The 24370-nt window shown below is 55.4% G+C and overlaps 2 protein-coding genes across 3 annotated transcripts; one reads left to right on the forward strand and one right to left on the reverse strand.

Annotated features, from left to right (window-relative positions):
• Positions 1 to 315: 315 nt before the first annotated feature.
• On the reverse strand, positions 316 to 3845 carry DUOXA2 (dual oxidase maturation factor 2). The gene is made up of 6 exons (XM_006201738.3): positions 3699 to 3845; positions 2547 to 2604; positions 2113 to 2247; positions 1654 to 1867; positions 1086 to 1300; positions 316 to 729 (listed from the first exon to the last, which is right to left on the reverse strand). Exons 1-6 carry the CDS (start codon positions 3843 to 3845, stop codon positions 536 to 538), a joined length of 963 nt encoding a protein of 320 aa, XP_006201800.2. The 3' UTR covers positions 316 to 535.
• On the forward strand, positions 1690 to 22449 carry DUOX2 (dual oxidase 2). Of its 2 annotated transcripts, XM_072962512.1 has the most exons (35): positions 1690 to 2114; positions 3329 to 3475; positions 4938 to 5014; positions 5302 to 5391; positions 5643 to 5807; positions 6397 to 6584; positions 6731 to 6932; positions 7047 to 7213; positions 7614 to 7674; positions 7788 to 7884; positions 8326 to 8416; positions 8692 to 8794; positions 9269 to 9432; positions 9965 to 10140; positions 10357 to 10475; positions 10834 to 10971; positions 11192 to 11305; positions 11514 to 11716; positions 12007 to 12192; positions 13136 to 13361; positions 13440 to 13533; positions 15226 to 15413; positions 15943 to 16012; positions 16441 to 16524; positions 17063 to 17241; positions 17391 to 17621; positions 17757 to 17856; positions 18551 to 18600; positions 18885 to 19012; positions 19220 to 19373; positions 20497 to 20729; positions 20976 to 21134; positions 21478 to 21633; positions 21790 to 21918; positions 22202 to 22449. In XM_072962512.1, the coding sequence occupies exons 3-35, from the start codon at positions 4945 to 4947 to the stop codon at positions 22322 to 22324; spliced, it is 4638 nt and encodes a 1545-aa protein (XP_072818613.1). In that variant the 5' UTR covers positions 1690 to 2114; positions 3329 to 3475; positions 4938 to 4944; the 3' UTR covers positions 22325 to 22449. The 2 variants fall into 2 exon arrangements, with proteins under 2 accessions (XP_072818613.1, XP_072818614.1); XM_072962513.1 differs by lacking the exons at positions 20497 to 20729; positions 20976 to 21134; positions 21478 to 21633; positions 21790 to 21918; positions 22202 to 22449 and having other exon boundaries at positions 19287 to 19355.
• Positions 22450 to 24370: the final 1921 nt, after the last annotated feature.

Genomic DNA, 24370 nt, shown 5'->3' on the forward strand with positions numbered 1-24370 from the left:
CCAAAACTCCATTTCTTCCTAGCCCACTCAGCTGAGCCAGCAGAGGGGATCCCACTGGGCCATAGGGAGTGGGTGTCCCCTACCTACCATCTACCTGGGGCAGCTCAGAAAGATTGATTCCTCTCTGGGCTCACTAGAGGGCACCCTCTCCCAGAGCCCTTGGCGGGTTACTCTGGACTCCTTAGAAAAGGAGAAACCGGTGTCCATGACAAAACATAGAAAAAGTGTACTAGGCTGTCTCCAGCCCAGGGAGGTCTCTCCAAAGTGCCTATCCCCCAACAGCCTTGAAAAGCTATGGACAATAATGGGGGAAAGTTTTCAAAAAACAAAAGGCGTAAGAATTTATTTACAGCTCACCCTGGGAGACTCTTTCCCGGGTGCAAGCGACACATCTGAGGCCACTGGCCTCTCGCTCCGCGCCCCTAGTGCAGTGCTCCTCCCGGAGCTTTCCGGGCCCAGGCCTGGCGCGCACTGCTGCCCGGCCTGCAGGGGACAGGGGATGGAGGCAGAGTAGGAATCCGACATTGAGTCCCTTTCACAGGTTAGTACTCATGGTTAAGTCCAAGGCCCCGAACTGCTTATGCAGTGGGTTGTTGAGGACGAGAGGCGAGCTTCTTTTCGCCTGACTATCGCAGTCCTTGACGCTTCCATCCAAGAAGATGCGAAGAGCGCTGGGCCGAGCGTACTGGAGACTCACCACCGCCACTCCGAGGAGGAGGCACAGGATGCCTGCGGTGGCGCGGTCAGGGGTAAAGAGGGGCGGTCAGGGCCCCAGACCCCGGCCTCCCCATCCCCATCTATTGGAGGCGTTTGTATGTCCTCCCCAGCACACACACCACAGAAAGACCTCTAATACGGAATACATGGTATACGGGTTCGCCTGCTCACTGGGTCAAGATACCGAAACTTTCTGAAAACTCTTCCCCTCATCTGTAAAACGGGCAAACAGTGCCTACCTCTAAGAACTATCGAGAAGGGCAAATTAGATAATATACGTGAATTTATTACGTAACCTGGAAAGCGCACACCAGTATAAATCCCGTCCCCATCCCTAGCCACCCGGGTCCCGTCCCCTTGGTCCTCACCGGTCGCCAGCGTGATCCAAAAGGCGGCACCGTAGTGAGTGGTGAGCTCGGAGGAGCCGAGGCGGAGCTGGCAGAGCGGCACGCTGGAGATGGAGGCGAAGGAGAAGACGGAGAAGAGCGCGAAGGCGCCGGTGGTCAGGAGAGCCAGACCTCCGTAGAGTGGGACCGGCATGGAGAGCAGCGCGTTGGAAAGGAGCCAGAAGCAGAACGCCACCCTGCGGGGAGGGGGCCAGCGGCGCTGAGCCGGATTCTCCCAGCCCGCCCCGGTTCCCACAGCCTCGCTTCCTCTACGTCCCTACCCCAGAACGAAAGCCCGGGGCTGGGAAGGCGGAGGCGCAGGGAACCCCCGAGGGGAGCAGCCGGCTCCCAGCGCTTGCTGGGTCTCTCCGGATGACCGCCGTCCGTGCGGACCTCGCGACCATCTCCCCGCGAGGCGGTTATTCTCACCTCAAACGCATCCGGTTGTAACTGCAGCTCACAAGCTCCGGTTCTCGCGCCCCCACCCCCGTCGCACACGCACGCACACACGCACACGCACGCACGCGAAGTGCCTTCTCTCTGCGCTCACCACAGCGTCGCCGAGGCGTAGTGTCCCGCGAGACGGTACTGGCGGTAAACCCCGCAGGGGCTGCTCGGGGTGAACTTCTCCGCCAAGTAGAGGACGGGATCGGGCAGCCCCTTCTCCAGGGCCTCCGCGTACGCCTCAGCATAATTTTCGCCCACACGCCAGATGAACTGCTCGTTGTAGTCGATGGTCTCGTTCAGCTGCTGCACTGGGTTTCCTGCGGAGGGTGGCGGAGTCACCGGGCTGCGCACAGCCGGGACGGGCAACTGACAGGATTAGAATGGAAAAGTGAGGATCTGAGAGAAATGGGTTTGGCAGCGGTTGGGAAAAACACAAATCTACGAGGACCAAAAGCTGTTTGAACTTGTGGGATCTGGGAGGTCCACCAGCTGCCCCTGCCACACTCCCCTCAACTGTGGTGTCTGCCAACCCCAGAAGTTCACTTCGCCGGAGCCCCCTCACCTGTGAGTGTAATATTAATACCCTCTAGGCCCACGTGCAGACCGACGTGGGCTCGGACGCGTGCCACACTGAAGGCTTTGTAGGATGTATTGGTGCTAACTCTGCCCACTGACCATTCTGCGCTGAAGTGCACGGCTGTGGAGAGAGGCACACAGAGGGGGAGGGGAAGGATTAGGAAGAAGATTGGAGAGACGGAACTGGGAGAGTGGTGATGGAAGGTGGAACACTGTGCAGAGAGGTGGAGGGGCAGTCTGGGAGTCCAATGTGGTATACATGGTAAGGGTGGAAGAGTGGACACTAGAAAGAGCCCACTGGAAGGAGAATGGGAAGAGGGAGCAGGAACCCAGCCCCAGTTCTCCACTTTCCCAGGTGTCCTCTAGCCACCTCCTTCCTCATGCCAGGTCCTTTTCCCATCTGCTGCATCACGTACTCACCCACAATTTCTGCACCTATGAACAGGCTGAGAAGCACTCTCACCAACCAGAACCAGCGCTGCAAGAACAGGCACCAGGTCAGGCCTGGGTATCGCCCAACCAGAGTCCCCAAGACTTCCCTCGCCCCCACACTACCAGGACCTTTAGTGCCCCAGCAACTTCCCCCTCTTGCCCCCACTCCCTTTTCCCAGTTACTTTCCTGACCTTTAAAGGCTGAAGGCAAGTCATGCAAGTCTCTGAGACACTGGCATTTCTGATTCTTGTACTTCTGCCTCCCCAGCCTCATTTCCCAGTCCATCCTGCCACTGTGCTGTCTCTGCCTAGTGTTCTCTCACCACCGACACCTCCTCCCCACACCAACTCTCTGGCTCCTAGTCCTGGTCCTGCCTCTTGTTCAGGTCACTACTATGGTGAGGCTCAGTGAGTCCAGAAGTGCTAGGCAGGCAGGGGTCACCTCCCCCAGGAGAGAGGTCCTCAGGGTTTGGTCACCAAGTCGAGAAGGTGGGAACACAGCCTCTCAGATATTCCTAGGTGTGCCAATTTCCCAGAAAAACAACACAAGACTTGGCAAGGTTAGTTCCTCTTAGGCTTGAAAAACCAACAACTTAGGTTCTAGGAGAGGGGAAGTCTAGTGAAAAGTACCCTGTTTGCTACAACTTTGAATCCTGTGCAGAAATCTCTGAGATCTTGGGATGGGGGCACCCATACACATATAGCTTAACCTAGCACACGGGTGAAACGCAGCAGAGTTAGTTGCTGGTTTCTGTCCTCTTGGCCCCAAGGTCATCATCGGGAAGTTGGGATGGAGTGGGGGTGCACTCTGAGGAGAGGCAGGAGACCCCTGAAGCATGTGAAGACTAGAATTGGCCCCAGGATTACTGGACTGGACACCCACTCTCTGCAGCAGCCTCCTGAATGATCTAGCTGGGGTCAGTACCTAGGATGTCTTGTACAGGATCTCTCTCTATCCTTGGGAAGGGGGTGCTTACTGGACCAGACTTCTGGATGTGCTCCACCTATGCTCCTCTGGTTCAGAGCTTCGTTTGACTATTCATAAAGGATCACGCTACAGTCTTATATGTCCTGGGTCCTCCAGAGACAAGCTGCCCATGACGCCCTCAACCCCAGACCCGAACTTCTAGCACCCCTTACCGAGTGGCCACGAATCCCAGGCAAGATGAGTAGGAAGCTGACAGCCAAGGCCAAGAACACCAGAATGACGATGAGTAGCGGGACGTTGAAGCCAGCAGCATGCCGGGGCTGAGGGTAGAAAGGCAGCACACCGTTCCACAGAGTCATGCTGCAACCCGGATGTGCTGGGTGGGTCTGCTCCAGCGGGGAGAGTGCGTCCCTGGCTTCCGAGCTAGGACCCCACTTCTCTTTACCCCGTCCTCTGAGTGCAAGGACTGGACTTAATGAGCAAGTCAAGTCTGAGCCCCTTAGCCTGCCCCTCAGGCAGCACAGCCACTGGCAGCCCTCAGGCGCTCTGAGTTGGCTGGGATGGAGTCGGGTGGGTGGGAAGGTGAAATTATTTCTCGCCAGCTGTGGCCAGTTACTTTCGCAGCTCTGCAGATCCCTCTGCGTTTGGAAGTCGCAAGGGACCTGGCCCCCTTTTATAGCAACGTGGGCAGCCTGGGGAGCGGATGTAGGGGTTTGGCAGCCCGGTTGGAGCAGGAAGGATCATGCAAATGAGGGGCAGAGGCCTCTATGTAAATAAGAGGAGCCCCGCCTTCACAGCAAGAGGTGAGGCCAGGTCCAGATGCTCACAACCAGCTTTGGCTTGGCCTGAGTGGACATCTGCACAGCTGGACTCAGAGGAGCCAGAGAAAAGGGTAAGAGTGCAGCTGGGGAGGCTGAGAACCTGCCGAGCTAAAGGAGAGGCAGGGAGCAGAGCAGAGAAGCAAAGGTCCCAAGAGGAAATACTTCTGACCCCGATGGGGCACTAAACCAGAGATTGGACTGGAGCTTGGGGTCTGATCTTCTCATCCCCGGTATTCATGCACAGGCATTCACTGTAGGGTATGAGGGACTGCAGGTCCTGGGCTCCCAGCTCACTAGCTACTTTCCTTTTCCTGTCTCCTCTAGGAGAAGCAGTTTCTGAAGGGTTGGGGTTCGAGGCTTTGTGCAGGATCTGGGATGTTAAAGTCCTGACCGGGACTGACAAGTCCCAGAGGACTTTTGCTTCCTGGGTTCCTGTGTGTGGTCGGGGTTTAGTTCTTCGCAGGGGTGGAGAGTGACGACCAGCGTTAGTGCCTGCAGGGCTGCTAAGTGCCCTAAAGAGTGGACTTGGTGATGCTTCTAAAAGCTCCAGAAGTGCCAACTGTAGGCATGGGGGGACGCCAACTCCCTGTCCCTCACCTACCACCTCTAATCCCCCCCCCACCGCCCCAGGGTCATCATGCTCCGCTCAAGGCCAGAGGCACCGGTGCTTCTGGGAGCTCTGCTGACTGCACTCCTGGATCCAGCGGGTAAGTCCCGGGCTCCCCTTGCTTCGGGATGTCACCCAGCTCCCCCTGGGAGTTGGGGAAGGGAGAGGTGCAGGCAAGCGGCTCCCTGAGCTTGGAAGATCCAGTCGGATTGCTGCGCGGCTCAGCCAGATGGGAAACTTCCCAGGGAAGCCTAGATGCCGCGCGGGTATCGCTACTTTGGATAGGGCTGGGGACGCTCAGCGGGCTGGACAAGCACGGGCCGAAGCCCTCGGGTCCCCGACTGGTCGCAGGTAGACTTGCGTTGAGGGGACCACTCTGACCCACAGGCGGCCAGGACGCACTCTCACTGACCTGGGAAGTTCAGCGCTATGACGGCTGGTTCAACAACCTGAGGCACCACGAGCGTGGCGCTGCCGGTGCGTCCTGTGGTCTGGGGTGCGCGGGCCGGGGTAGGGCATGGCTAGTGGAGGGCAGGGGCGCGGGAGACCAGGAATAAGCCGGGAGAGCGCGCCACCAGCCTGCGCAGCGAACTTCTATGCACTCCTGGGGCCAGGAGAACCTGGGGAGGAGTCTCGTCAGTGGGAGTGGGGAGTTTGAAGGGCGAGGTTTGTGGGCTTGCTGAGGAGACGGCGGACTCTAACAGAGCGTGGCTCCCTACTTCGCGCAGGCTCCCGACTGCAGCGCCTTGTACCAGCCAATTACGCAGACGGCGTGTATCAGGCTCTGGGGGAGCCGCTGCTGCCCAACCCGCGCCGACTCAGCGACGCCGCCATGCGAGGCACAGCCGGGCAGCCATCCCGCCGCAATCGCACAGTGCTGGGGGTCTTCTTTGGTGAGGGCAAAGTGGGAGAACACTGGTGCTGACCTGGCGTTTAGCTCAGCGCCTGGAGAGAGGGGGCCCCTGAGGTCTCTCTGCAAGACCACATGAGACCGATCCAAGACTCCAAGCCAATTCCTGCCTCCACCAAGCAGCACTTCAAGCCTTTCTTCATCTTGGAGGAATTTGAGGGCGTTGATTCAGGGATATTTGCTCTCCTAATCTTTCTCCTACCCTTTACTCCAAACCCAGGAGTCCCACAAACTCCCATTATAGCTCTGAGGGGCCTGAGTCCCCAGTCACTGCTTTCCTCCAGATATGATTATAACCTCTTCGCGAAGAGGAAGGGAGAGGCAGGATCTGTTAGGAGATGGGGACTGAATTGGGGGAGCCTTTACATTAATTGCATAATTCTGATCCTCCCAACGACGTTATGAGGTAGGTAAGGAGGGTATTATAACACCGCCTTGCAGGTTAAGAAAGAGCTTTAGAGCTGGTGGCGGAGCTTGCACTGGAATATCTGCCTTTAGGCTCTTAAGGAATTGGCGTCAGCCCCTGCCGTGGGGTGTAGCGATTCTCACCAGTTTGCACCCCACGCCCGCAGGCTACCACGTGCTCTCGGACCTGGTGAGCGTGGAAAAGCCTGGCTGCCCAGCCGAGTTCCTCAACATCCACATCCCGCCCGGAGACCCCGTGTTCGACCCAGACCAGCGCGGGGACGTCGTGCTGCCCTTCCAGAGGAGCCGCTGGGACCCCGAGACCGGACAGAGCCCCAGCAACCCCCGGGACCTGGTGAGCGGGGCGGGGGGGCTGGGCCCGAGGCAGCTGGGGAGAGGCTCCCACCCCCGTCCCCGCCCGCGGACACCCGGCCGGCCCTCGCCCTCCCTGAGCCGCCTCGGCGTCCCGACCCCCGGCTCGGCCTCCCGCTGTCCCCGCAGACCAACGAGGTGACGGGCTGGCTGGACGGCAGCGCCATCTATGGCTCCTCGCACTCCTGGAGCGACGAGCTGCGGAGCTTCTCCGGGGGGCGGCTGGCGTCGGGGCCCGACCCCGCCTTCCCCCGGGACGCGCAGGACCCGCTGCTCATGTGGACGCCGCCCGACCCCGCCACGGGACAGCGCGGGCCCCGGGGGCTGTACGGTGAGGCCCCGGGGGCCGGGGGTGGGGGGCCGCGGGCCGGGGATGGGCGAGGTTGCGCGCCCCTGGGTCACACGTGCGCTCCTCTCCTCCTCTGCGTCCCCGCGGCGCGTGCAGCCTTCGGGGCGGAGCGAGGGAACCGCGAGCCCTTCCTGCAGGCGCTGGGCCTGCTCTGGTTCCGCTACCACAACCTGTGGGCGCAGGAGCTGGCCCGCCAGCACCCGCTGTGGGGGGACGAGGAGCTGTTCCAGCACGCGCGCAAGAGGGTCATCGCCACCTACCAGGTCAGTTGCTCGGCCCTCCCCCACCCGCACCCCACCACCACGTCCCTGTCCCCGACAGACTCCGCTCCCTCGGCAGAGCCCTCCATCCCTGGACAACCCCCACTCAGAAAGAGCCCTCCCCAGGCAGCTACCGTCTAAGAAAGCCCCTGAAAATGAGGAGGAGGAAAAGCGCTACTTGTGCGAGAGATTTTTCTAGTGATTATTATTTAGCTGCCTGCTCTCTCCATCCCCTGGTTCCTTGTTGGGAACAGGAACCTCCGCACCGCTCCTGTTTGAGTTGCCTCTCCCAGGTCTGCTCCTGCCTGGTCCTCATCTCCCACCTAAGCCTTTCTTGGGCTCAGGTCCCTCCAGGCCAGCAGCTCCAGCGCTGGCCTCCCCTTTCCCCTGTCTTGACTTTCAGAACATCGCCATGTATGAGTGGCTGCCCAGCTTCCTGCAGCAAACACCCCCAGCATACACAGGTGAGGGGATGGGGAGGGAGAATGGAGAGCTTGCAGGAGCTTTTCTGGAGGTGTTGTGGGGGCCGGGCTTAAGCGCTAAATTTTAGTAATCCTGTCTTCTCCTCTCCTCCCAGGATACCGCCCTTTCCTGGACCCCAGCATCTCCCCGGAGTTCCTGGCAGCCTCTGAGCAGTTCTTTTCCACCATGGTGCCCCCTGGTGTCTACATGAGGTGAGGGAGGGTCTGGCTGCAGCGCACAGGCAGAGGTGAAGAATCAGCAGCCTTGGGAGCCTGGGGGCTTTTATACACTCCCACAGTTTCATGGGGGGAGAGAAGCAGAATTTGGTGCCCTGAAACAGAACCCTGGGGTAGGAGGTTCGGTCTTAACAGGGAAATCCCTCCAGTTCCTCTTAATGTCTGAACTTCAGTTGATTACAGCAGGATTTGTCCAGCAGCTGGGTCACTCTCCTCCCTCCTCTCCTTCCTCCCCTGTGTGGACAAAGAGCAACCTCTACCTTCAGTCCTCACACATTGGCAAATCCCTGCCATGTTCAGGGACATTCAGGGGCCACTCCTCTGTACTGGCCAAATCTCTAAGTCCCTCACTCAACTCAATCGCATCTCAGCTTCTTCCTTGAATTCTCTTACTGCATCCTTGATTCCCCTCTTCAGAAACGCCAGCTGTCATTTCCAGATGGTCCAGAACAAGGGTTTTGGCAGCTCCCAAGCTCTCAGAGTCTGCAATAGCTACTGGATTCGAGAGGTCAGCCTGGGCTCAGGGGCAGGGAAGGTGGTCAAATTCAGTCTTGTCACACAGGGTAGGAAAAGCAACAATTCCAGTTTTGGATTGTTGCTGCTCCAGGTGGTGGGAGATGAAGGGTAGAGTGATCAGAAAATTATCTGGGGACAAAAACTCAGGAGAGTCTAGGACTGGCCAGGGGCCCTTTGTCCTGAGGTACTACAGTGGTCCTGGGTGAGAGGCATTGGATTTGGGGGAGGGGCCTGAGAACCTACCTTGAATATGTTGCTTATTTCCAGAACCCCAATCTGAACGATGCCCAGGCAGTGACTCAGCTGCTGCTGGGAATGGCCTCCCAGATTTCGGAGCTGGAGGACCATATAGTGGTTGAAGATCTGAGGGGTGAGCTCTGGAGGCAGAGGGAATAAGGGCTCAGAGGTCCAGGAGCCCGGGGACCATTCTGGGTTAATCAACAGGCAGATGTAGAGTACCTACAATGCAGGAACACAGATACTAACACACAGCAAACAGCCATTAGAAGAAAACAAGCTTTATTCTAAATTACCCATGTCTAAGTATGTTGGGGGAGGGGTGGCACCACAATTCTCTGGTGCTTAGGTCTCTTTTACCCAGCCCCTTCTTGAGGAGGTGAGACAAGGAATTTACTGCTTGGTGACCAGAACAGTCCTGAGTCTTAGGGGAAGAGTCTTTCCAGAAAAACTGCCGCCGGTCACACATGGTGACACTGACCCCATCCCAAGGCAGGTCACATGCTGAGGAGTACTCGGTATGGGCAGAGCCAACAGCCCAATTCAAGGCTGCTGGGCAAAGAAGGGTTAGGGTGACTGAGCCTGTAGCCTTGTCCTCTCTCCTTAGATTACTGGCCTGGCCCTGGCAAGTTCTCCCGCACTGACTACGTGGCCAGCAGCATCCAACGTGGCCGAGATATGGGGCTTCCCAGCTATACCCAAGCCCTAGAAGCCTTGGGGTTGAAGACGCCACAGAATTGGAGTGACCTCAACTCCAATGTGGACCCTCAGGTCAGGAATAGTGATGATGATTATAAAAGCTAAAGCTTTCTTGTGGTGATACTTCCCAAGTCCTTTACATATGTAACTCATTTAATCTACGTCAAGAGTATTATAGGGTGTCATTATCTCCATTTCAGCAATGATGTAGCTGGTAAGTCAGTCTTGAAGGCAGGATTTAAATTCAGCCATCAGATTCCACAGTATCCTCAGTGCTACATTGTACCATTCCTGCAGAGTGGCCCCTGGGTTGGGTGCCACTGTCCTGTTTCTTCAGGATCTCTCTCCACAAGCTGGGTGCCCCTGAAGCTGTTAATCACTGGGGACAGGCAATGTGGGTAGTGATGGTCACAGGTTATGGTCCTGCCACCAGATTTGTCACCACCTGAGGGGGGCTGCCTAGGAAGAGGAGACTCCCTCAGACCTGATCAGCAAGCCAGGCAGCTGATGGGATCCTATGTTTGAGGGACGGGGCAGCAGTGGCTGCCTTCCCAGCACAAACACACACATACTTACACACTCTTCACCTCCTGTGGTGCCCCAGGTGCTGAAGGCCACAGCTGCCCTGTACAACCAGGACCTGTCCCGGCTGGAGCTACTCCCTGGGGGGCTCCTGGAGAGCCATGGGGACCCTGGACCTCTCTTCAAGGCCATCGTCCTTGATCAGTTTGTGCGACTGCGGGATGGCGACCGCTACTGGTTTGAGAACACCAGAAATGGGTGAGGCCTGCCTGGGTTCTGACCTCAGACTCTCCCTTGGCCTGGGCCCCAGAATCTCTGCCTGTAAACAGCCCCCAGGGGCCCTTGATTCCCAGCTGGCCCACCACCCCTCCCCCACTCTCTGGGTGTCTTTTCTCATCTGGGTCTCTGGCCTGAAGTTGCTGGAGACCTGTATCCCCTTCCCATCCCAACAGTTCCTGGCTTTCTCCAACTTAGGCTTTTCTCCATGGATGAAATTGGAAAAATCAGAAACACCACTCTTCGGGACGTGCTGGTGGCTGTCACCAATGTGAGCTCCAGTGTCCTGCAGCCCAATGTCTTTATCTGGCATGAAGGTGGGTGATTTGGGGGGAATACAAGCAGTGGCAGCCACAGAAGGGACAGAGGTTGGATGGGGGATCATTTGGTGCTGTGCAGGGAGCCAAGCACTTCTGTGTTGGGCAAGGAGGCCTGCATTAGGTCACCTCCCCCAAAAGAGGCTGGACTGGTTTGCAGGCTGCACTTATGATCAAGCTGGGGTGGGTGTTGAGAGATGGAATGTGGAAGAGGACTTTTTGAAGGGAACAAGTTCCAGGGAGGTGGGCCGGGGAAGGAGAGGGGTGCCTGGTCCTCTACAGGACGGAGCGGCGGGGGGGATGCCTGGCCAGGGAGTGGGATTCTCAGGCTTTGAGGTCTTCTGTGCCTCTCCCATAGGCGCACCCTGCCCTCAGCCCCAGCAGCTCACAACCACAGACTTGCCCTCCTGTATGCCCCTGACCATGATCCATTACTTCGAGGGCAGTGGTCCTGGTTTTGGCATCACCATCGTGGCTCTCTGCTGTCTTCCGCTAGGTAAGCTCTTCACAGCCTTGCCCATCTCTCTTCTCCTGGCTCCCCTCCTGACCACAGACTGTCCCTGTCCCTCATTATCTGCTAGTCCGTAGAATTAGCTCCCCTGTCCATTTGAAGCCAGGCTCAGAGGGCCCTGGGAAGGGAGAAGCAGCAGCCAAAGCCTCAGTGAAGCTGTAGGTGAGAGGCTCCCCTCCCCACTGGCTGCTTCTCACCCCTTCAGTGAGCCTGCTTATCTCTGGGGTGGTGGCCTATTTCCGGGGCCAAGAGCGCAAGAAGCTACAAAGGAAAGGCAAAGAGAGTGTGAAGAAAGAAGCAGCCAAAGATGGATTGTCAGGTGAGATGGGGCTGAGAAGTGGGCAGGGAGGGAAGGTGGAAGGGGACAGATTGGTGGGGGGTGGCGCTGGGAGAAAGAACCAGGTTACAGATGTGGGGGGAAAGCCAGGCGTTGGGGTACCTGCTCAGACCTGTAGAGTGGAACTTGCCTGAGGGCAGGAGCCTGGGGACCTCTGCTGAACCACTCTGTTCCATTGTCCCTTCCCCAGCAATGGAGTGGCCGGGCCCCAGGGAGAGGAGCTATCCCATCACCATCCAGCTCCTCCCAGACAGGTGCCTGCAGGTCCTGGACAGGCGTCTCTCTGTGCTCCGCACCATCCAGCTGCAGCCCCTACAGCAGGTCAACCTCATCCTGTCCAGCAACCATGGAAGCCGCACCCTGCTGCTCAAGATCCCGAAGGAGTATGACCTGGTACGGCCCAGACGGCCTCCCAGACCTGGGCTGCCCTCACACACCTCCCCTCTCACCACGAGTCCTCTCAGGTCACCCCCTCCTCAACAACAGAGCTCACCTAAGGAGAGGCATTTCTCTCAGAGGTCCCCAGACCCCAGGCAACTCTCCCTCTGACCCCTCAGGACACTCACCTGGCCGGAGTGTGGTTGGATTGGGGGGCGGCTTTCCTCTCCTTCCCCCAACGCAAGGCCCTTTGAGGGGAGGCTGAACTAGAAGCTCAAGCCTTGGCGTGGCCTTCCTCCCTCCAGGTGCTGCTTTTTAACTCGGAGGAGGAGCGAGGCACCTTCGTGCAGCATCTGCAGGACTTCTGTGTGAACTGGACTTTGGGCCTCAACGTGGCTGAGATGGGTGAGAATGAGCTGTTCAAAAAGGCCGTGACCAAGCAGCAGCGGGCCTGCATCTTGGAGGTCTTCTTCAGACACCTATTTGCCCAGGTGCCATGACTGTGCCCTTTGGAGATGTGACCCAGCTCAGGGGTTGGAGGGAACCTGGGCTGGACAGGACCCTCCGAGTGGGGTGAATTAAATTCTGCTCTGTGGGCTGGAGACAGACAGCCCTGGTTGAATCCAGGCTTTGCCACTTCCTAGTGCATCACCTTACAGATCACATCATCTCTCCTCTGTATTTCAGTTTCCTCATGTATAAAACAGTGACTAAAGTAGTATCCATCCCTTGGGTTGTGAGGATGCAGAGAGAGTCTACATCAGTGGTCCTCAAAGTGTGGCCCCTGGACCAGCAGCAGCAGCCTCACCTGGGAGTTTGTTAGAAATTCAAGTCCTCAGGCTCTTCCTCCAGACCTAGTAAATCAGGAACTCTGGGGTTGGGGCCCACAAGCCCCCCAACCCAGGGGATTCTGATTCACTCTGAAGTTTGAAAAACACTGTTCTATGTATAGTGTTTGGCCCAAGTGCTTGGTACATTGTAGGCATTTAACAAATGGTAGTTATATGTGTATGACTTTTAAAATCAGGCCCATGGCAGCCCTGTCTGAATTGATAAGACAATGCATCTGTAGCCCCTTCCTGCCTGTCCACTTGTGTCTACTGCATCTTCTGTCCCCAGTATAGGCTTTCTCATTTTGCATTCCCGAACTATGCCCCTCTCCACTCCTACCCCATCCCCTGCAACAGACGGGGCACCATTCCTGTTGTATAAAGCTCCTGGTTCTTGGGTCCAGGGAGAAAATGGGCCAGCTGCTATAGATTTGAGTCACCCCCTCTGCAGGAGAGCAGAGACCCAAGTCAGAAGGATCAGGAGCAGCTGCCAGGCCTCATTCTTTCTGATTTGGACTTTGGGGAGATGTGAGGGGTCACTGAACTTCTTCCAACCCAGGCCTCACTTCCTTCTCTCCCTCTCTTTGCTGCTGCCTGAGTGCAGGTGCTGGACATTGACCAGGCAGACGCAGGGGCCCTGCCCCTGGACTCATCGCAGAAGGTGTGGGAGGCCCTGACTTGTGAGCTGAGCCGGGCCGAGTTTGCCGAGTCCCTGGGCCTCAAGCCCCAGGACATGTTTGTGGAGTCCATGTTCTCTCTGGCCGACAAGGATGGCAATGGCTACCTGTCCTTCCGGGAGTTCCTGGATGTCCTGGTGGTCTTCATGAAAGGTAGGGGGTGGCGGACCATCCCAGGAGCCAGGCATCTTTCAGCAGAGGAGTGACCAGCATCCTCCTCTCTCTTCCCAGGCTCCCCAGAGGACAAGTCCCACCTGATGTTCACCATGTACGACCTTGATGGGAATGGCTTCCTTTCCAAGGATGAGTTCTTCACCATGATGCGGTATGGAGTGCGATGTGGGGTGTGGTATGGCATGGGCCCCTCCCTAAGACTTCGTGATACTTTAAATAGGAAAACAGGTCAGGTCAGAGGAGGGGAGGTGAAGAGGTTATGTGGCCATCTGCACTGAGAGCTGGCTTAGATATTGCATCCTAGGCACGCAGAGCATCTAGCTTCAAAAGTTTATCTGGCCACAAAAAAAAAAAAAAGAAAGTTTATCTGGCCAGGTGCCTGCCTCCAGGAGGGTCTATGTCTGCACTGTCAACACCAGCCAGAAGCTTCTCCCTAGTTACAAAAAACAGCTAACTTGGTGATGACCAATAACAAAGCCCACTAACCGCTTTGGGATGCCTTTGCTAACTCTTCTTCTACAGCACACCTAATGCTGTGCTTTACACAGTGAGACGAGTGATGCCTGGAGGATGGATGCCTTTGGTCACTCTGCCAACATTAATCACCATGACAGGCAGGAGGAGAAACATGAAAGTTCTTCTGTATTTCAACCCTTCTCTCTTCCTGCTTCTTAAGCCATTTCTGGTTGTGGTGTGCTGATAAAGACCAGTTTTGAGCTCATAGACTTCTTATTCCTGAAGCCAGTGCCCCAGTAACACAGAGGCCTGCAGCTCTGTAAAGACAGGGTTCCAATCTCTCTTTGTTCCCTACTGAATCCACACTGTGATTATCACATAGCAGGCATTCAAGACATAGTTAACAGGATCAGATGAAACAAATGAGCAAACGAATAAATAAAATGCATAAGACAGCCCAGATCCTTTGAACTTTTCTACCTCCTTAAGTCTTCTCATTGCTTTCAGGATTCCCCTTAACTGCCACATCCTTTTACAGTCCAGATACCACAACCGGAAGTGAGATTCTAAAAGGGCAAGGGTGAAGCGGATTGCAGTCGACCCTTGCTGGGTGTGCTGCTGCAGGCGGGTCTGTAGGGAATCTAGGAGAGGGTCCCTGCCCCCAGGGGCTGAGCTCCCATCTCCTTGTCCTGTACTCAGTGAGGCTGTTGCTCAGTCTCATCCTGAGCAAGTGGGATGATGTGTTTTTTTTTTAATGTGACGGCAGTGCTTGCTGCGCCATGCGTGCAAAGGTCTTTTCCTGCTGGCCTCACACGAAGTTGCACATTTGTTTGCTTTTGTCCTAAAGCACAGTCTAAGAGTGTGGCCACTGTAACTGCCACCATGGGTGCTGTCAACATTGGGTGTGGAGGCACTCCTGCCTGTGCCCTGGGGTGTTGGCACAAGGAAACAGTAACCCTTGCAGCTACATCTCCTCCCCTCACCCTCAGCTGTCTGTGCCCCCACCGGACTGTGAAAGGGGAACCCAGAGCTGGTGTGGGAGATATCACCACAAGAGAGTGGGCAGACAGCCTGCCTCGCTAGAGGGCCGTGGCACACCCGGACACGTCCCTGCACTAAGTGGACATTCATCCCAGTTGTAGATGCCCTCTCTTTGAGGGCTGCTTTCTTTAATTGGGCAAAATCACTTTCAATTTTGTTCTGCCTTTTGAGCCGTGGTCACCCCACCCAGCTTAGTGTCAGCTGCAGGCTGAATGAACACCTTCTCAGTACCATTTCCCAGGGCACTGGTAAGCACATTAGATAATCTGGGGTCTGCCCCACCCTACACCTGCCTGAACCTGACCTGGCTGGGTGACAGGCTGCCTTCTCTCTGGTCCTCCCCCAGGTCCTTCATCGAGATCTCCAACAACTGCCTGTCCAAGGCCCAGCTGGCCGAGGTGGTGGAGTCCATGTTCCGGGAGTCGGGCTTCCAGGACAAGCAGGAGCTGACGTGGGAGGACTTCCACTTCATGCTGCGGGACCATGACAGCGAGCTCCGCCGCACACAGCTCTGTGTCAAAGGCGGAGGTGGAGGTGTGTGTGTTTGGAAGGAGTCAGGGAAAGGCGTGCCTTCAAAATGAGAGTTCCTGGTGCATAGCACCCAGGTCTTATTTCTCTCTTAGTTTTTGGTGCCCAGTACAGAGTCAGGCATGTGTAATCAAGAGCGTCACAGACAGTTGCACAGTCTATGCACAAAGATGCCCCTGAGGGGTCAAGGGTAGGCTGAATCCAGCCTATATGCTGCCCATCAGCGATGCGCATTGGTTTGGGGTGTGTCTGGCCAGAGGAAGAGGCTCTATTTTCTTTACACAGAGGATCTGCAGAGTTGCATCTGGCTGGAGGGCGTCCCCTTTTCTAATTGCATAAAGTCACCACGTCGTCTAGCAGTGGCTGTCCTGTGTACAGTGGGTGCTTGGTAGGGGCAGTGAGGGCAGGAAGGCTGCAGGAGGAGATGAGGACATGACCAAGTCCCTGGCAAGTGCTGTGGCAGCCTCCAGGGACGGTCTCCTCCCCTCACCGCGCTCCCGGGGACGCCTGTTCAGCTTCCTGTTCGTCTCCCCAGGTGTTGGAGACATCTTTAAACCAAACATCAGCTGTCGAGTCTCATTCATCACTCGGACTCCCGGGGAACGGTGAGCAGGAATCGGGCACTAGGAGGCGCCTTGGCTGAGTCCCCTGCAGAGAAATGAAGGAAGTCGGGCTGTCAGAATCAGCCCCTGAGCCAGACATTTGCCTTCTGAAAGCAACTCTTGGCACATGGTCGTTCCCAGCCTGAATTCCAGCTGCCTCACACACATACCCCTTGCTACTCAGCAGCCTGGCTCTCTCCCTGCTCCTCCAGGACAGAATCGTTCTACAGAACAGATGACCAGATCATATTCATTCCTTCTGCCTTGCCTCCCATCTGGCTTCTCTTTGACCAGTTTTTTTATGGGCCAGTTCTGAGGGCAGAAATGGGTCCCAGGATCTCCCCCCACCCACCCCCCACCCAAGCTCTGACCTGGCAATTCACCTGGCTGCAAAGACAGGAGGAGAAAGAGCCCCATTTTCCTTTCCTCAGCTCCTGCCCCCAGGGAGTACAGCTCCCTGCCTCAGAAGCTCCAGAGCTGGGAGGCCCTGGGCTGAAGAAGAGATTTGGCAAAAAGTAAGTGTTTCTCTGACCTCTGGCCCAAGGAGACATGGGGAGAAGTCTCAGGGTCTCTGGCCTGCCCACACCTCCGCACACAAGGGACCGTCCTGAGTCTCATTCCATGTGCCCCTGACCTGAGTGGCAGACTATAGAGCTGAATGACTCTTAAACCTCTTCCAAACTCTGCACCCTAATCTTCAGGCAAGGCACCTAGCACCCAGATACAACACCATGATGGCAATGAGGGGTCTCCTGGCTCCTGCCTGCTTAGGGCAGAGCAGTGAGACCTGTGCAGGGAAGAAGAGGGAAGGACAGAACAGACAGGAGGGAGAGGAGGTGAAGTAGTGGGGAGACAGAAGTGTGAGTGGATAGGGCAAATAAAGATGAGAGGTAAAGGTTTAGCAAAGTGAGAGTCAACCCTCAAAACGCTTTTTCTTTCACCTGTTGTGGCCCATCCTGACCTCTGCCAGCTCACCAGGTCTCCTTCACAGGGTGGCATTTAAGAGGGGCCGGGGCACCCCGACCTCAGGCCGACTGCGTTCCTTTGCTGCAGGGCAGTGGTGTCCGTTCCCCGGCTGTACACAGAGGCGCTGCAGGAGAAGACGCAGCGGGGCTTCGTGGCCCAGAAGCTGCAGCAGTACAAGCGCTTCGTGGAGAACTACCGGCGACACATAGTGTGCATCGCAGTCTTCTCAGCCATCTGTGCCGGACTGTTTGCAGAGCGTGCTTACTGTGAGTTCCAGGTTGAGGGCAGTGGGAAGGGCGATGTGAGAGCCTTCCGGTTGCTCTTCCCACACCTCCGCGTCTGGATGGGGGAGCCCAGGCGCTCTGACTCAGGCCCAGGCTTCTGGGCCGTGCTGATCTACCTCCTCTCCCCACAGACTACGCCTTTGTCTCGCCACCCTCGGGCATCGCAGAGACCACCTTTGTGGGCATCATACTGTCGCGGGGCACGGCAGCCAGTGTCTCCTTCATGTTCTCCTACATCCTGCTCACCATGTGCCGCAACCTCATCACTTTCCTGCGAGAGACCTTCCTCAACCGCTACGTGCCCTTCGACGCGGCCGTGGACTTCCATCGCTGGATTGCCATGGCTGCCGTTGTCCTGGCCAGTGCGTGGCTCCTGGGCAGGCCCACCACTGCTGTCCTCCCCCCTGGGTCTAGCTGTGGGGGAGGCAGTGGGGAGACTGGAGCCGGAGATAGAGTCAGCCCTGGGAGGCATCTCTAATAGGGTCTGTCCCATTTAGTTTTGCACAGTGCTGGCCACGTGGTGAATGTCTACATCTTCTCTGTCAGCCCCCTCAGCCTGCTGGCCTGCATCTTCCCCAGTGTCTTCGTGAATGATGGGTCAGTTCTGGGGAGGGTTCCCCTTGGAACACTGGGGCAGGAGGCCTAAGGGTACAATAGAAAAGAGGTAGATGGCCCTAGACCCTCCACTCTCTCACTGAGTGAGGGTGAGAAGCCAGTGCCTTGGGGAAGCTGAGAGGTGAATTCTCTCCCCTCAGAAAGGAAGTTAGAGGTGATTGGCCAGGGAAGGAGTTTGGAGGTGAAGTTGGAGACTCTTTCCCATGTGTACCTGACATGCAGCTTGCCTATCATCCACTCACTGGGCAAACATTCATGAAGCACGTCTTATGTGCCCATCCAGGAGCCAGACAGTAGGGATGCCAAGATATGTGCAGTCATTCAACAAATATTTATTGAGAATTTATTCTATGCCTGGCATTGTTTGAACATGGTATAGAGCATGGGACAAGCTTCCTGTCCTCATGGAGCTTACAGCATATGAACCAAGCACTCAAGGAAGCAAAGGTCAGCCACAGTAGGAGAGTTCTGGATAACACAGGAGGAATAATTGTTGAGAGATCAGAGGGTGGAACTGCAGGAGGGTGGGTGCCATGTTCTTTGGAAGGTTCCCTGGCCATCTGAGTAGAAACCCAGCAACTTCTGCACTCAGGGCCAGCAGGAACAGAGTCACATTGTGACAGTAGTGAAGCCCCTCCTGCCCCAGCCTGAGGCTCTGTGTGCTTTCACCCCACAGGTCCAAGCTTCCCCAGAAGTTCTCCTGGTGGTTCTTCCAGACAGTCCCAGGTAGGGAGTGGGCTGTATGTGGAGTCTGAGGGTTCTGTCTGAGGACTTCTGCTTTTGTCCTCATCTTCCCATGACTGCACACTTGTCTGTAGTGGTCACAGATTCCCTCCCCAGCCTCCAGAGCAAGGCCCAGCTCCAGCTTCTTTGGGCAAGCTGTTCTGGGAGCCTGGGAGGAATGAGGGAGGTCAGGGAAGGAGGGCAGAATGAGGGAAATGCTCTGTTGTATTCTCAGCCCAGGTTGAGGTCCTGAGACTACTCTCTGACCTTGTCCCTGATGCACCCAGGTATGACAGGAGTGCTTCTGCTATTGGTCCTGGCCATCATGTATGTCTTCGCCTCCCACAACTTCCGGCGCCGCAGTTTCCGAGGCTTCTGGTTGACCCACCACCTCTACATCCTGCTCTACGTGCTGGTGAGGACTTCTCTGGGCAGGGCCAGACCATGGGGCAGAGATGAGCACTCATGATGGGGGCAGGGATCAGGCTGAATTGGACCCAAGATCTCAGACTGAGACCAGAGTGTATGGAGGCTACGGCAGCCCCAGCTACCCAGTCCAGGCCCAGAGCCCAGGAAGGGGGTTTGGCTGGGCCTGAACTACACTAACTGGCCATGTTTCCAGCTCATCATCCACGGCAGCTTCGCTCTGATCCAGCTGCCCCGTTTCCACATCTACTTTTTGGTCCCAGCACTAATCTATGCGGGAGACAAGTTGGTGAGCCTGAGCCGGAAGAAGGTGGAGATCAGCGTGATGAAGGCGGAGCTGCTGCCTTCAGGTATGAGGCTCAGCCTGACCTTGGGTGGGGAGCCCTGGAGGTCAACTCATGGGAGGTGGGGAGATAGCTCCCTAGGTCTTTTACCACCATTGCTGCTTCTAGTAGCTTCTCTCAGACCCCTGCAACTTTCCTGATGGAACTGCCATCCCCAAAGGGGCTGTACTTTCCCCCCAGGAGGACAGGACAGGAGGACTTGCAGACAGTAAGAAGTAACCATGAGAAGAGGCGGCTGAAAGTTTAGGGACAAAAAAGACCCCCACGTGTGTGGCCTGGGTGTAGGGCTGGGAACCATACATCCGTCTTCCATTCTTTCACTCAGAATAACCCCATTCAGAGACAGACAAATGGCCTAGGCTGCAAGAGTCTGTTGTTGAGAGTCAGTGCTGGCCAGAGTAGGGATTTGCATCACTACTGAGGTTGGCAGAAGATGATTTAGCTGTCATGGGGCCATCTAACCTTTAGGACTCACATAGTAAGAAAATTACCCTCACTTCAACTTTACTTCAGTGAGAATTACTTAAGAAGCAAAGTCTCAGCATGGTGTTAGCAGCCTTTTGCACCCTCCAGCACTTGCAAATCTCCTTTTTCCACACAAACAGACCTGAGACTCAGTCGTGGTCAAGCAACAAAGAGTTTTCAGCTAAAATTTGATAAAATGTGATGCCTTTAATTTAGAGCACATGATACTGGTTTTCCACCCACCTTAGTGATCTAAAGTTTCTTGTCAAGGTAAACTGAATTGAAAAAGTAAGTCAATTTAAAGAAAAACATTAGATAAGTGACAGTGCAGGAGGTGTACAGATATGGCCTATCACAAAGGTAACCCTCAAATGGTGAAGGTGTGGTACCTGGAGAGCCCAAGGTTCCGTGTCCCAGTAGGCTGCTACCCAGGACAGTGGTGGCAGGCCTGGGACTTCCCGCGAAGGCTGGAACAGGGGAGCAGAGAAGCCCAACTCTTGAGTTACCCAGCAAGGAGAAAGGGGATCCTCCAACTCTCAGTTTCAAAAGCCCTGCTCATTCAGATCATGTGACTACTCCCTGTGCCTCAGGGAGGAGGAGAGGACAGGGTACCTACCAGGAACAAGCCCTCTGATCCCTGCCTCTCTCTGCCCATGACCCTCAGGAGTGACACACCTGCAGTTCCAGCGGCCCCAAGGCTTCGAGTACAAGTCAGGACAGTGGGTGCGGATCGCCTGCCTGGCTTTGGGGACCAACGAGTACCACCCTTTCACACTGACTTCTGCGCCCCACGAGGACACGCTCAGCCTGCACATCCGGGCAGCAGGGCCCTGGACCACTCGCCTCAGGGAGATCTACTCGCCCCAGACGGGTGACAGCTGTGCCAAATATCCAAAGGTGCTGAGACCCAGGCCAGATGTGCCACATGCTCCCACATCCCCTTAGCAGGCCTTGGTCCTGCAGCACAGACTCCCCACTGTGTTCCTTTCTTCCCTCTATCCAGAGAGGGATTGTTCCAGGTGATGCTGTAAGCCCCCTTCTCCATCACTCCATAAACCCACCTGCATTTCCCTGCCTCCCATTTCTGGCTTCAGAACTGTGGTGGTAGCTGAACTGAACTCAAACCCACTTCCCTCCCTACAGCTGTACCTTGATGGACCATTTGGAGAGGGCCACCAAGAGTGGCACAAGTTTGAGGTGTCAGTGCTAGTGGGAGGGGGCATTGGGGTCACCCCCTTTGCCTCCATCCTCAAGGACTTGGTCTTCAAGTCATCCTTGGGCAGCCAAATGCTCTGTAAAAAGGTGAGTGTCTCTCTTTCATTCTTTAGAGGAATGGGTACAGATGGCCCAGTTGTGTTCCCACATCACAGCAGACTAGCATGAGAAAAAGCTCCTGGCCCCTGGACACTGGGTCTTCTGGGACAATTCATATCCAGTTGTTCAGATGCTAAACATTTGAGGGAGGGTAGGAGGTGTAGCCAGAAGGGCCTCTGCTGGGATCTGTTGGCTAGAAGCCTTGGCTCAAGCTGGTGGGTCCTGCCAGAGGTTTGGATGGTCTAGGGCTTCCCAGCCTCTCAAGTGAAGGCATCTGGGGTGGAGGAACCTTGAGAAGAGCTAAGTCCAAGCTCCAGCCGTGTGTCCCCAGATCTACTTCATCTGGGTGACCCGGACCCAGCGGCAGTTTGAGTGGCTGGCTGACATCATCCGGGAGGTGGAGGAGAATGACCACCAGGACCTGGTGTCCGTGCACATCTACATCACCCAGCTGGCTGAGAAGTTCGACCTCAGGACCACCATGCTGGTACGTCAGGGCTGGCCAGGCCGGGCAGCTCAGTGGGTATGTGGGTTGGCAGGGAAAGGCAGGATGGCCAGGCTAGGGGGGTGGACCACCACCTGGACTAGGAGCTGACTCTGGCTCTGCCTGTCTGTGAGTTTCCTCCTCTACTTCTTCCTCTAGTACATCTGTGAGCGGCACTTCCAGAAGGTGCTGAACCGGAGTCTGTTCACGGGCCTGCACTCCGTCACCCACTTTGGCCGCCCCCCCTTTGAGCCCTTCTTCAACTCCCTGCAGGAGGTCCACCCACAGGTCAGTCCCACCCCAACCCATCCTTCCCCTGCCAGGACATCCTGCCCTAAAGAAGCCTGCAGCTGTGTCCTGAGCAGAGGACACCAGGATGGGGTTAAACGCTGGAGGACAGCTTCAAACCCTGCCCCCTACCTCCCCAACTCAAGCCTCCCCCTGAGGGTCTGGGGTCGATGCCCTAGTCATTCCAGTCAGGCTTGAGAAGCAGCTTCCTCCCATGGAGTGAGCGTCTCAAGCCCGTAGGCCTCTCCTCTGCAACCACTACCCACCCCTCAACCCTTGGCAGGTGCGGAAGATTGGAGTGTTCAGCTGTGGCCCTCCAGGGATGACCAAGAATGTGGAGAAGGCTTGTCAACTCATCAACAGGCGGGATCAGGCCCACTTCGTGCACCACTACGAGAACTTCTGAGCCCACCCTTCCTGGTTCCTGATCTCTTCCTCGACTACCCCTACCAGCAGTTTCTGTCAGAATTCATCTCAGGCCTCAGCTGGAGAGCTAGAAAGGCCTCTCCCTTATTGCCCCATCTGTCCCACGCTCTGAGAAGGTAGAGAAGATCCTTCTAGCTCAAGCCACAGTGGGCTGTGGCAGATAAAGTGGGGAGGGGAAAGTCCCTGCCTGTGACAACTGTGGAGGTGAAGAGATACAACAGCATTTGCCTCCAATAGGTCCCCATGTCTATTTTCCTTCCACAAATTAATGTACTGCTTTGGTATTTTCTTGCTAGGCATTTGAGGGAGGATGGGATGGGGACACCTGATGTGAACAGAGGGCTCAGAGTGAGAAGTTCCTCAGAGCCCAGCTTAAAAGCCCTGATGCTTAGAACTTGGATAATTTCACTACCTCTACTTAGTCTCTGAGAACGTTCCTCCAGCCCTACCCCCAGCCCCTTCCTGCTCTTAGAGCATCAGGAACCCTGAGGAGAAACCAGGATGTCCTGATGTTCCTGGTGTGGGCCAGCAACATCATCCTGACCTCTTGGCCCCTCTCTGAGCCTGCCAGAGCAGCTGCTCAGCTCTGGAACCAGCCACTTTGCCAGTCATCCAGATTCCCCCCTCAGTTCCCCACCTCCACAGGAGTTGGATGACCAGCTGTCCCAGTTGGCCCAAGACTTTCCCAGTCTTAGCATTGAAAGTCTCATCCTAGGAAACCCCCAGTCCCCAGCAAATCAGGACTCCTGGTCACCTTCCACAGGAGCCAACCTGAGATATCACCTCCATACTCTTTAAGACCCTTCCTTTTCCTTCTTCAACTGGTTCTTTCCTCAAAAGCTGGGCTTTAAAAAAAAATTTGGGTATAGTTTGTATACAATAAAACATACAAATCTTAAAGTTACCATATACCACATGTGTTACTACTGCCCAAGTGAAGATAGAGAACATTTCCATCACTCCAGAAACTTCCCTTCCAGTCAACCTCCCCCAGCTCTTAGAAGCAACCACTGATGTGATTTCTATCACTCTGGATTCATCTGGTCCTACTGAATGTACTCCTTTGAAACTGGCTTCTTTCACTCAGCACAGTGTCTCTGTGATTCATCCCTGCTGTTGTGTGTATCAGTAGTTTGTTCCTTTTTTATTACTGAGTCATATTCTGTAGAGATAGACCACAGTTTGTTTATCAGTTATCCTGCTGCTAGACATTGAGATTGTTTCTAGTTTTTGATAATTATGAATAAAGCTGCTATGAACATTCTTGGAGTTATCTTTTGGTGAACATAATGCACTCATTCCTCCTTGTTATGTATCTAGGAGTGAAATTGCTGGGTCGTACAGTCCTCTGGCCAACAGGACCTGTGGCAGGGAGAGTTTCAGGCCAGCTCCGCATTCCTGCCCCAGGCTCCTCTCTTTGTTGGTCTTAGCCTACCTCTTCTGCCTATAGCTTCCAACCCTCCGTATTGAAGGATTCTCTCTGACAGAACTGGAAGGACACCAGATGAGGAGCCAAGAGAACTGGATCCTAGTGCCAACTTTACCTATAAGTGGCTACAGAAGAAAATCCCTTCACTTCTCTGACCCTGTTTCCTCATGTATTAAAATGTCTATGCAGATATTAGGAAGATAGTGATACTGGCCCAGAAAAATACACATAGGAAAATGTATGAGAATATATTATACAATTGCAATGTGTGATAATTACTAATCTACATAGTTATGGGCCTCCAGCCCTCCTGCCCCTCACTGGGTATATAACCAGCCATTAATCCCAAACTCTGTTCCCTTAAGTCTCAGCCTTAGCTCAGATTTAGCCCAAATTTGGCCTATCAATGCCTTCCTCATTCCTTTCTAAAGACCACTCAGACTGTTTACCTGTGTCATCCTAAGTCACCTATACTTGCTGGACTAAAGAATGCTGTTAACATGGCTGTCATTGTCGCCCATAATATTCTCTACTCAAACTTATCCATTCACCATGGTTGGGCCTGAGTATGGGTTTCCTGAAGACTCCATGATCACT

Source organism: Vicugna pacos, chromosome 6, assembly GCF_048564905.1.
Source record: "Vicugna pacos chromosome 6, VicPac4, whole genome shotgun sequence".
Taxonomy (NCBI): domain Eukaryota; kingdom Metazoa; phylum Chordata; class Mammalia; order Artiodactyla; family Camelidae; genus Vicugna; species Vicugna pacos.